Source organism: Rana temporaria, chromosome 11 (genome assembly GCF_905171775.1).
Source record: "Rana temporaria chromosome 11, aRanTem1.1, whole genome shotgun sequence".
Lineage (NCBI taxonomy): Eukaryota > Metazoa > Chordata > Amphibia > Anura > Ranidae > Rana > Rana temporaria.
Window position 1 is genome coordinate 143,606,884 of NC_053499.1, and position 12,314 is coordinate 143,619,197.

General features: G+C 45.1%; 1 protein-coding gene across 1 annotated transcript in view; it reads right to left on the minus strand.

Annotated features, from left to right (window-relative positions):
• Positions 1 to 2,144: 2,144 nt before the first annotated feature.
• GLG1 (golgi glycoprotein 1) overlaps positions 2,145 to 12,314 on the minus strand; it is a 56,784-nt gene continuing 46,614 nt past the window's right edge. The window contains exons 18-27 of the mRNA XM_040329326.1: positions 10,988 to 11,080; positions 10,771 to 10,908; positions 10,558 to 10,681; positions 9,292 to 9,434; positions 9,009 to 9,110; positions 7,812 to 7,919; positions 5,891 to 6,011; positions 5,692 to 5,798; positions 4,397 to 4,560; positions 2,145 to 2,526 (exon numbers count right to left, since the gene is read on the minus strand). Of these exons, the coding sequence (XP_040185260.1) occupies positions 2,505 to 2,526; positions 4,397 to 4,560; positions 5,692 to 5,798; positions 5,891 to 6,011; positions 7,812 to 7,919; positions 9,009 to 9,110; positions 9,292 to 9,434; positions 10,558 to 10,681; positions 10,771 to 10,908; positions 10,988 to 11,080 (1,122 nt within the window). The 3' untranslated portion in view covers positions 2,145 to 2,504. The remainder of the gene's footprint in view (positions 2,527 to 4,396; positions 4,561 to 5,691; positions 5,799 to 5,890; positions 6,012 to 7,811; positions 7,920 to 9,008; positions 9,111 to 9,291; positions 9,435 to 10,557; positions 10,682 to 10,770; positions 10,909 to 10,987; positions 11,081 to 12,314) is intronic.

A 12,314-nucleotide genomic window follows, 5' to 3' on the forward strand; every position in this document is an offset into this window, starting at 1 on the left:
GTGGCGGCGGGGGCAGCCGAGAGACAAGCAATTGCTCGGCTTCAGCTGCCGACATCGCAGCCACCCTGGACAGGTAAGTGTCCATTTAAAGTCAGCAGCTGCAGTATTTGTAGCTGCTGGCTTTTAATTTTTTTTTTAGGTGGACCTCGGCTTTGAGTCTGGTGCTCATCCATGTAAAGCTGCTGGTGTATACAGTACTGTATGTGGCCAGAGGTCTGGGGGCGCTGGTGGCTCCCAGCACTTCCTGGAGCACGCGGAGTCACTCCCAGCTGGGTGGGGTGTTAGGAGCACCCAGATATCTCAGTTCCAGAATGTCCGAGTTCTCCAGGAAGCGCTGGGAGCCACCAGCACTCCCAGTCCTCTGGCCACACAGTACTGTATACACCAGAAGCTTTGCTGTATACAGCAGCAGCTTTACATGGATGAGCACCAGACTCCTTAACACACAGGATATATACATTGCGAGTTGAATTCCAATTTTTACATTGAAACTGATCCTTCTACTGCTCATATTGCCCCCGGACCTCTGGCCACGTACTGTATACACCATACACATTATACTGTATTTTGTATTGCCGTAATAATTTAAATATGAATAAATGGTTGTGGAAAGAATTCTGCGTTTCCATTATTTCTTATGGGGAAATTCGCTTTGATATACAAGTGCTTTGGATTACAAGCATGCTTCTGGAACAAATTATGCTCACAATCCAATGTATTACTCTCTGAAAATTGATCAATCCTGATGTACTGTTGGCCTCATTTCTTGAGGCCCGAAAATGTCAGGACAGTACAAATATCCCCCAAATGACCCCTTTTTGGAAAGTAGACAGTCCAAGGTATTTAGTAAGGGGCATTGCAAGTTTTTTTGAAGTAGTAATTTGTCATGTTTTGGAAAATTAACAAAATTAAAGCATTTCCCCCACTTTTTTTTTTTTTTTTTTACACACCAATGTAGTACAGAGTCTACATATAACTAGTGTGACAGTGTAAGCCCCACCCCCTGCCAATTTCTCTAAACTTTACAGACAGTGGCCTCCTACCCAGTCACTGCCTCCCCAGTATGCTCCGCCCATACACGGTCACCATCAGGTCATGTGATCCTGAGCGATTCACAGACCTGATGGTGAGTGTATAGAGTGGGGCTGGGGGGGAAGTCGCAGTCTGCACTAGATACACGCCCACTAGCAGGTCCGTGAATCACTCAGGAAGCAACAGCAATCAAGTAACCTGCTCCGGAGCACCCAAAAAAGTAGACCAGGCAAGGTTTTCCCACGATCCAAGCATGGATTAAACTGTTATAGTTAACATTTTAAGATTGCCAATATCACTTATGTTTACAACCACATTAAAGGGGTGGTTCCCCCTAAAACAAATTTCTAACAATACACTCGTAAGACCCGTTACACTGCGGGTAGGCTGGCTTTTGTTTTTTTAGTACATACCTCTATATCGCCGTTTCGTCCCTTGGCGGTGGGCGTTCCTAGTTGATTGACATTCCTCCGACGGGCACATACGCGACGTCACGACTTTCCGAAAGAAGCCGAACGTCGCTGCGCAGGCGCCGTATAGAGCCGACTCTATACGGCGCCTGTGCAATGACGTTCAGCTTCTGTCGGAAAGTCGTGACGCGCAGTATGCGCCCGTCGGAGGAACGTCAATCAACTAGGAACGCCCACCGCCAAGGGACGAAACAGCGATATCGAGGTATGTACTAAAAAAACAAAAGCCAGCCTACCCGCAGTGTAACGGGTCTTACGAATGTATTGTTAGAAATTTGTTTTAGGGGGAACCACCCCTTTAAGAGTAGTACTGAGGCAGACAGATCATAGATGGGAGGGGGCTGGCAGGGTGCAGAATAAAGCTTCATGGAAAACATCTTGGCACCCTGCCAGCCCCTCCCACCAGTCATGATCTGTCTGCATTGCATAGAGAAGCCAGAGATGATATCGAGGCTAAAATAAGGAATGTAATGAAAAAGGAAAGGAACTATTTAAAAATTTCCATAGCATGTTAAGGGGGAGAAAGGCACCATGGACAGAATAAATGTCAGCTTTAACCACTGAACCTTGTTTTACAGATTCAGGAACACAACTGTATTTAGGTAGCATTTTTATTTTTTATTAAATCTTCCCATTTCTCTGTACAGAAAAAAAAAAAAAAAAAATGCACATTATGCTGGAAACATTGGGTAACATTTCATTCTGACACAGCATTGAAACGATGACCGGATCTATACACAGAGCAAAAACAATGTACAAAAAAGAAAAAATGTACTCGAGTGTGACAATTGGGAGGACATGGAAGTCTATGAGCGTTATTCATTGTGTGTGGGCGGGGCTCTGCTCCAGTGTATAATGCACAACCATACTGGGCCTGCAATGTCAGGGACAGGAAGGGGGAAAGGGAGGAGGAGTGTGGCTGCAGTCCAGGCTGTAGAGTGCAGGTGAGGGGGGAGGAGTGATGTGGTTGATTATTTTCTATAGTAGTTCTCCGCATTCTGGTTAGCGGCAAAATATCCTGTAGCTGATAAAGAGAGAAAAAATTAATTGGTGAAGGGTTTTGACATTAGCAGGTTTTGAGTGGGTGAAATGAAGCAAGCGATTGTAAGTTCTTCAGCCCAGGATGACAGTGCTACCCACACACAAAGCAGAATTTTTTTGGAAATCCAGATCGGATCAGCCGGGATCAAATCACATCAATTTACAGAGGTCCCACAAAATCCACAATGCACTGGGGCCACAAGGTTAAGATTGTAAGGATTTGGTGATTAAAAGGATATATTAGGACACTTTTCAGGACCAGTACCAGCTGCCTACACCACTGCCAGTCACTGACAGGGGGCACTATCTCCTTTCAGTCATCACTAACACACAGGTAAAGAGCTGGGTGGACAGGGCCACCAATAGCAGCAGAACTTTAATGCTATGAATGAGTTCTATTAACAGACGATACGGAATGTTGTTGGCATTTGTCCCCAGTAATCGACACGGGGGTCGACAGATTGCAGACCCTGTGCTGGGGAGGGATGTAGGACAATAGTGGAAGACAAAGGTTTAAATAATGCAGGGCTTGTGTTTGAAGGTGGAAAGCGCACTTGTCAGGAAATTAATGCACGGAGTGTAATGATTTAATGCTCAGAATCCAGCTCTGTTCACTTCTAAACCCCAGCTAGATGTACCTGCTCCACCTAACAGCACACCAAGGACCTGACCATGTTCAGATATAAGCCTATCGGAGCTGTAGAGCATACAGCAAGTGCCCCCGGACTCCGGGCAGTATCAACCGTGGCACGCGCTGAACTTGCAGAAAATATTGCTCAGCGTTCAGTGGCAACGACTGGCTGCTGGGTACAGTAGTGCAAAATGGAGACCATGAGCGTTAACCTCTGCTCTTGGCCACAGGACATTTCCACTCAGGGGGGGTAACCTTATAGCCAAGTCTGTCCAGCAGGGAACCCAAGCGTCTAGCAGCTAGAGGGCATCATGAAATGATCAGCATGAAAATCGGGAGGCCAGACTATCAGTTTAAGCAAAAATAGATAAATATTAGACGTTTCACAATGGGTGAGCAGAGAAGTAAAACACAATTTAAAGACAAAAAAGTTAAGCAAAGGAGGAGCTTAAAGGGCACAACCCCCCCAAGTGTGAGGAAACCGCCAGAGATTGAGAATTAAAAGTTATCGGCACAGAAAGACACCACCACCACCGCAGCAGCCCCTTCCACCAAGGACAGTAATACTTATTTTGTGGAACCGAAGAGAGCCACGGGATTGCACCATTAAAAATGCTCTATGTCCGTTGCTGGAAATTATTAAGAAAAGTCCGTACTATTTAGGAAGAGAAAGGACAGGACAGGACAGAAGAGTTTGTAGAGTTTTGGCAGGTTGGGAGAGCCGGGCGGTTTGCACTGATCCATCTCTGCAGACATCCGGGCTCAGACAGCATCACAAAGTGCTCAATCTCCACATCTCTTCCACATCTTGCCGTGGGGTTATGCAAAGTGGCTGAGGCACAGCTTCCAACTCTGGGAGGCATACCGTTAAAATAATAATCCCCTCTTTTCCACCCACCACCCCCCCCCCAAAAAAAAGTCCACATAAAGCATCACGGCACTAGGAGAGTAGGGAGCTGTGCAGCAACAGGAGGCCTGAAGTCTCTGGATTGGGGGACAGAACGAGCAGATGAAGCAGAGGAGATGGGAGCCAGTTTATTTTTTTCTTCCATTGCTCCATCCAGGTTCCACAGCGCTGGAGGGAGCTGGGAGGAAGAGGAAGATGGGATTGGACTGCATGGGAGAGCTGTACATGTGGCAACAGGCCTGCCCTCCCTCCCCAGAAGCCCCCTGCTTCTCAGAGCTCTTGCAGAGAGGTGTAGGAGGGGGTCCGGTGCTCTACCTGTCCTTCAATTCTCTTGTCACCTTCTTGGTGATGCGACCACACAGCAGACCTCCAAAGAAAAGCACGCAAACGCCAACCATGATGACCGACATGATGTAATTCTTGGACGGGGAATTTATCACTTGCATTGCCAAATCAGAAAATCCATCAGCCGGGGCCACCTGGAAGGAAAAAAAAAAAAAATGTAACCACTTGAAGACCAGGCTTTTTCTGGGACTTTTCGTTTACATGCAACATTCAGGTTTTTTTTTTTTGATAGAAATTTACTTCGAACCCCCAAACATGTTTTTTTTTTAAAGCAGAGACCCTAGAAAATAAATTGGTAGGTTTTGCAAGGTATTTGCGCAGTGATTTTTCAAATACAACGCCCCTCCAGCTGCTTGTAAAAGCAATCCAGTAGCTAGCCACTCCCATTGCCCTTACAAGAGAGCCGACCGCCGGCTTTAAAAAGATACCGGGGTGATGATTGCAGCTGCATCATCCCGGTACAACCACTTAGAGCCAAATTACGTAGCAGGCATGAGATTTGGCGGCAAGTGGTTAATCAACTTTATATAGTGACGTAAACCTGGAAAATGCCAGTTGAATACATCACGTGACAGCACAGAGGTGGGTGGGCTTTATGCCAAGCTGTTGCCTATATTGGTAGGACCCGAGTAGCTGCTGTGTGTTGAAAGCATTCGCAATTGTGTTTCCCCAAGAACCATGATCGCGATGTCACCGACAGCCCCTGATCACAAAGCAATAATCACTGACAGCCAATCACAGTGCATCCAAACCTGAGGCTACTGTGAGAGACAATCAGTCCATCTGGTCCTGAAATTTACACAGCGCTGCCATGCAGCATAGTCCTGTCGGATCTGATTTTTCTTTGCAGTCTACTTATCCATACAGGTCTCCAACTCTATACTGTCACTGGACAGAGAAAGATGGAGCAGCAGACTGATGAGCTCATCTCTCTGCGCTCACCTATCATGCTCTTTGCACTGCAGCAAACGTGACAGGCTCTTTGTGCCACTTGTCCTCCCCCCTCTGAGGTCTGCTAAAAGTGGGTACTGGTATTGTGACGGTCTGCAATACAAGCAGTTCAGCTTTAAAGTGGATATTTGATTGCCTAGCCATTTCCCTCTTGCTTGCACATACTACACAATGCATCCAAGCACTGCAGAAATACTTAATCTTTTGTACCAGCAGATCTGTTAGTATGTGACCGAGGCTGAAGAAAAGATTTTGTAAGGCAGACACAAAGGATTGGCTGCTCTATGAATGGTGTTGCAGGCTGTATAGCTCACCTTGGCTGCATAGCTCCACATGTCTAGGCGGTCCTGCAGTCTCTTCTTGCACTCGGGCTGCAGTCGTACCATCTTGTCTTGCAATGCTTCTATCAAACAGGACATCTCTGCAATGGGAAAACACCATTACCTATTCAGATACGATCTTGCTGGCCAAAACAGGTTTAACATGGAAGCAGTTTGGAGGGGTGTTACTTACGGCGTCCTTTTCCTGGCGGGATGGCTGCACAGTGATGTTTTATGTCTAACGCACAGGCCGTGTGCAACACAGGATCCACAAATATGTCTGCCTTACTTTCCTTCAGCATGTTCAGAACCTCCTGTTGCAAAAAGATGAAGAATCAGGATTACACCAGGTGGCAGAGAATATAGGAGCATTAGATCTTACATACAATAAAGTGCATGCTCCCATATGTGGCCTGGGTTTTGGCATTTACACAAAGTTGGATGGGGCCTTAAGCATATTTTGTATATGCTCTACACTGGTGGTTCTCAACCACCAAGCTGGACTTTCTTCCTACTGGGCCATAGATCCCTGTCTGCTTAGACCACTACTGCTATTAAAATGTTCTCACTGGATCGCCAACAGACTCGCCCCTAGGCCACAGCCTCCCAAGTTACTGAAAAAGGATACTTTATTACAAGGATACTATTACTTTTTAAGAAAAATGTAAACAGTTCAGATGGTGTTGCACCTGCACATGAAAAGATGTAATTCACAAAGGCATTGGCGAGCAGTATTCAGGGTTCATCAGTCTTCCCTGAGGTCACCATTTCAATGACACCACACCAATGACTTTGGGGGCTATACTTCCCTGTGGGCCATGAACCCACTGAGACCAATGATTTGGGCAGCTATTTGATCCCTCTGTATAGGAATCCCTTCTGCCCCACATTCGATATTCCAAGTTCAATATGCAAAAAAGTAAAAAAAAACAAAAAACGGGGTGGACTGTGGGGCCTGAGTGTGCAAGGTGGTTTCACCTTAATGCATCTAAGATCCCTCCCTCTTGAACCCCCCCCCCCCGTGCCGCATCCTCCTGACCTGCTTACCCATCTTCCCTACTGATCTCTATACCCTGCCCCACATACTACCTACACTGGCCAGTAATAAGGGCAGACAGCCAAGCAAGTCGAACTAGATGAAGTTGTTTTTTTCAACCAAAGTATGTAGGCATGTAAATCAGCCTGCAGTACCAAAAGTTCTACTTTCACGATGAACTACGGTTGCAACCTTGTGGGGTATACAATTACTTCCCAAACATGAATTTTTTTTAATAAAAATTGTACATTAAAGTGAATGGCGATTTTTTTCCACTGAAGCAAAATTTATATTTCTACAGTGACAGTTTTACAAAAGTTTTCCAAGTTTTCGTCATGTCGTCTTTACTTTTTATTGGGGGCTTGCTAGTTAATTTCTTAAAACAGGGCGCCATACCCTGGTAATCTTTGATCTCTTCCACGATGTCCAGGTAGTTCACCTCAAAAGGTTGCCTACCCTCGTATTATACTATTAAAACAAAGTAGGCAGCAAGTAAGAGAGCTGCTGTTGCTGAATTATTTTCCTGTGTTCCCTACTTGTCAGAATGTCACCGACCTGAATAAGCACGTGCATATCAGGTGTGGACACTTTTCTTGCTACGTGCTTGTTCTGCCATAACTCACCAAATAGCGAAGGATGAGGAAGGCAGCCCAGAATTTGCACCTTCTTAAATAATAATAAAAAAAAAAAGTAGTTCCTGTATTTCTATCCCAATAGGGTCTTATGAATTGAAATTAATAAAGCATAAAAAAAAGATAGGCGAGGCCATTTATAGTGGATTGCAGACACTGCTATACAACAGGGCCTGTATTTTTCACAAAAGCCTAAAAATGTCCCAAGAAATTCTCTTGGCTTAATGTGGAGGGAAGTGATCGGAGGAGGGACTAGTCACATCGCCAACTGGCCAACTGACCAGGACTACAAGCAAGGCATAATGCACATAAGTGCAATGGTGGCCACAATATATATATATATATATATATATATATATATATATATATATATATATATATATATATATATATATATATATATATATATCCCAAATGCTTTCTAGGGTCATGCAGTCACTTCTCACCTTCTTACAGCCAGGGGATTTTATCTTCAGTAGGTTCATCTTTAGACATTCCTCCACCTGCCCGGTGGGTTCCTGGGCCGCCGCCTCCTCGCCGCACAGGCTGTTAATCTGTGGCACAGGAAGAATTCAGTAAAACTTAGAGCACAACATTCTCACTAGTCACAATCTCCACAGAAATTAACCCCTTCACACCTAAAGTTAAAACAAATCTAAAAGGTTTGACACTTTGACATGTGCTAGAAAAACTGTACACATCACCACAACTAATTTGTGCATCCAGGTGGATTATTCTTTTTTCTGGACAAATGTTTCCTTTGGTGGTAAACAGTAACGTATAGCAAATTTTTTTTTTCTTTTTCATCATCAAAAGGCAAAAGTGGCCCAAAATAGTAAAAAAAAAAATACACATTTAAAATTTTAAATTTAGCTGTATATTTCTTGCGATCATAATTTACCACCAAACAAGCCAAAATAAATTCTCCTGCTCCTGGCTATTGCAGAGATACCACTTATGTGTATGTAGTTGTACCCGCAAGTACAGCACAGAAAAAATTAAACATTGCATGCATCTTGCATTTTTCTTATCCTGCCTAACACACACAAAACACACTTTTTTTTTTTTTTAATTCTACCCAAAATATGCAGACTGACCTTTGACCCCGACCCAAAGCTCGTTTGGCTGTACTTCTGTGGAGCAAAAAAGGAGTGTAGTCCGTTTTGCAGTCCTGTGACACATTTTTAGCAGAGAGCGGGCTTTAGTCTGCTCTTTGCTGACGTCACAGAGTCTGTCCAGGCTCCGTGTCAACACAACCATGGAGTCGGGGTCTGCTTAGATCCCTGAACCGATACCCGCTTCAGCGAGCGGCTGAGATACTAAAACAGTTGTCCTGCCCCCCTCCACAGCCCAGTGCTCCAGTGAGCAATGAGGGGGCAGAGCAGAGAGCTGTGAGCTCTCTGCTCGGGGGAGCTGTTAAAACCAAGCAGCCGGCGGTGTTCGATCCTCTGTTAGTATAGAGGCGCTGGGGGATAAATGAAGCATCGGAGCGATTGTTGATGGGGAAATTCTATACGGTTTCTAAATTTATTGATGTGTGAAGGAGAGAAGAACACTGTTCTAAAGAAAGCCATCACCATATTTCCAGGAAACATTTAAATTCTCACCAGCAGGTGAAGACCATAGAACACAAACAGTATTACCTCTTCAGAACACTGCATCTGCAGCTGAGGATCGAGCCGATAATCTAGTGCAGTCTCCTGAATGATGACGCGGATCTGGTCCTCACAGTCTGGCGACAGACGCTGTGTACAAAGCAAATTGTCATGGCAGGAAATAAAACACAGGTTAACATGATCTACCGAGACAGAGGGAGTGACCCGGATCTATGGAGCTAAAAGGGAGTGACCGGTATTCTTTGGAGCAGAAGGGAGTGAGGGAACAACGCACAATTGTCTGTGCTCCTCAGCCGTGTCCGTCACCTACCTGGTCGGCATACTTAAGCTTGAGGCAGGAGATGACAAGTCCTTCCAGTTCTGTGTCATCCCGGGCATTGTTGATGATGGTCTGGCAGAATTTGGGAATGTCAGCTTTGCAGGATTTGCGGAGTATGGGGTTTAGCCGATAATCTGTGAGAAGACAAAAAGTAGCTGAATTATAGACCCATTTCACACTGGGGCGTTTTTTTCAGGCACTTTCGGACTAAAAATTGGTGGTGCTTTACTGCCAACGCCCCCCCCCAGTGTGACAGTAGCCTATCACTCCAAAGCAGTTTGCGGGTCAAATCCCCAATATTAACCACTTGCCGACCACCCTATTGCAGTTTTACAGCTACAGGGCGGCCACTGTGTGCAGGATCACACACATATATATATATATATATATATATACACATATATACACACATTATATATATATATATATATATATATATATATAATGTGTGTATATATGTGTGTATATATATATATATATATATATATATATATATATATACATATACATATATATATATACATACATATATACATATATATACATATATATATACATATATACACACACACACATATACACACACACACACACACACACACACACACACGATCCTGAACTTCTGGGTAGGGGGCGCAAATGTGCGCCACCAATGCCTTGCTCCAGCTGCGATTACACACAGCAGGAGCCATTTAGCCGGCACCTGCAGATCATCAGCCACAGAGCCATAACTGCAAATTGCCCATGTAAACAAGGCAGACTGCCATTCTGACAGAAGGGAAGGCATGGATTCTGTTCCTCTGCAAAGCAGGAGCCAGGTCTTCTCCTAGTAAAAGCACCTCCCACAGCGTAGAAAAACATTGGTCAGGCACACAGGTAACCCTTTGATCGCCCCTGATGTTGACCCCTTCCCAGTCCGTCATTAGTACAGTGACAGTGCATATTTTTAGCACTGAACACTATTAGTGTCATCAAAAAGTGTCAGAATGTCCACCACAATCATTGCAGTCTCCCTATAGGTCGCAGATAGCCGCCATTACTAGTGTAAAAAAATCAAATTTGGGTACAGTGTCGCACGACTGAGCAATTGTCAGTGAAGGTAACTCAGTGCCGTATTCGCAATAAACGGCCCAGTCAGGAAGGGGCGTAAATGTTAAGGTGGATAACGAAATGTGGACAGCAGCGAAACTATGCAGGGCGTTAACCTGCGCCCTGGGGGAAGCACACACCTGTATTCTGTGGTTACATGGGACATACCTGTGTTCTGGGTAATCTGTCGCTTTGTAATCATCTGTTTGCATTTGGGGTCCATGGTCTCTGTATTCTTGTTCTGTTTCAGACACAGCAGGATGTTCTTTGGGTCGGTGTCAGTGCAGAACCTCTGTGAAGAGAAGAGGGGGGAAGGTTTTGAAATTGGGGGATACTCTTGGGGTTATTCCCAGACACTGATAGACAGGGAAAAGTGCCAACCTTGATCATCTGTTTGCAGACCCTCATTAGTGTGTAATCCAACTCAGGGTCCATCATCTCAGTCTCCTGTAGTTTGAAGATCTTCTGATGGCAGGTCGAACTCAGCTGCTTCTTACTTTCCTTCAGACACTCAATGATCTGAGACAAAATAAAAAAGGTTAATATAAAGTGATACAGGGCAAGGGGTGGAAAATTGGCCAGTAGAGGGCAGACTCACCTGAGCATTTCCGAAGGGTACATTAGGGCAGATGGTGGAGATGTCATTCTTACAAGCGTCAAACAGTTTGGGCTCTAGGCGGATGTCCTCTGACTGAAAGGAAAATCCCAGAGTTCAGTATCTCCCATCCCACACAGGATCACTACTCAAAATTTCTGTCCAGGGACTCGTGCAAGAATTTGCTGCGAACAATAAGCTGCATCCACCCGATTTGACCAGAGTTCATGCACAGGTGTACGTAGAGATGTGACAGATTACAGACTCCCCTGGCTACAATCCAGCTATTTATGGGTTAACACAATAGAATTCCGTACTTTACCTAGTCTTGAAAACGTTTTTCTCCCCTTCCTAACCTGTGGAAAAAAAATCTATATACTTGCCTATTTTCAACCTGCTCCGATCATGTGACTCTGCTTCCCCGTGTCATCCAACAGCTGCTGCAGGGAAGAGGCGGCGGCGCAGACAACGGATGTGCCATAGGAAGCCTATGGGTGATGTCACTGGTCAGGCATAACCAGCTGTTATCGAGTGTTCTCTCCTTACAGCTGGTGCTGGCTAACACAAGCAAGATCACGTGACCGGACTAGCCTGAAAATAGGTAAGTGTACAGATTTTTCTTACAAAGGTAAGTCAGAATAGGTGTTAGGAGGGGGCAGGGTGGATTTGATTTAAATCATAATTTTTAAAGGGCAACTGTCATATCTATCCCACAGCAGATTCTCCTCTGACCCGCCGACAGTCCCATTCACTTTAATGGGATGGCTGGTGAAGCAGCAGCGAGAGCAAGCACGCGCGCTTGTAGATGGGGAGACTGTCTCTTCCTGAGACCAACTGCCCTGTACAGATTATTATCCATCACACCTTCCCATCTGAAGAGACTGGCATCTGTGGAGGTAATCTGCCAATTGAGGGGGAGAAAGACCTTTCCAGCCATCAGTAAAGGTGATCAAGGCCACCAGCATTATCTTGTGTATACAGTGGAACCTCGGATTGCAAGTAACGTGGTTAACGAGTGCTTCGCAAAACGAGCATTTTTTTTTTTAAATCCTGTTTGCGAGTTTTGTCTCGCAAAACGAGCAAGGATTCAAGCCTCTGCGGTGTGCAGTACTGCATTTGGCCAGAGGTATGCGGGCGCCGGTGACACTTGGAGCCATTTAGAAACACTCAGAAATACTCAGTTCCTGTCTTTTTTTCAAGCCTTTCCGAACGGTCTGAGTATTTGAGTCTCCCCGGCACCCCCCCGCCTCTGGCAAACAAGTCAATGTGGAACCAATTAGCTTAGTTTTCATTGACTTCTATGGGGAAACTGGCATTGATATGCGAGTGC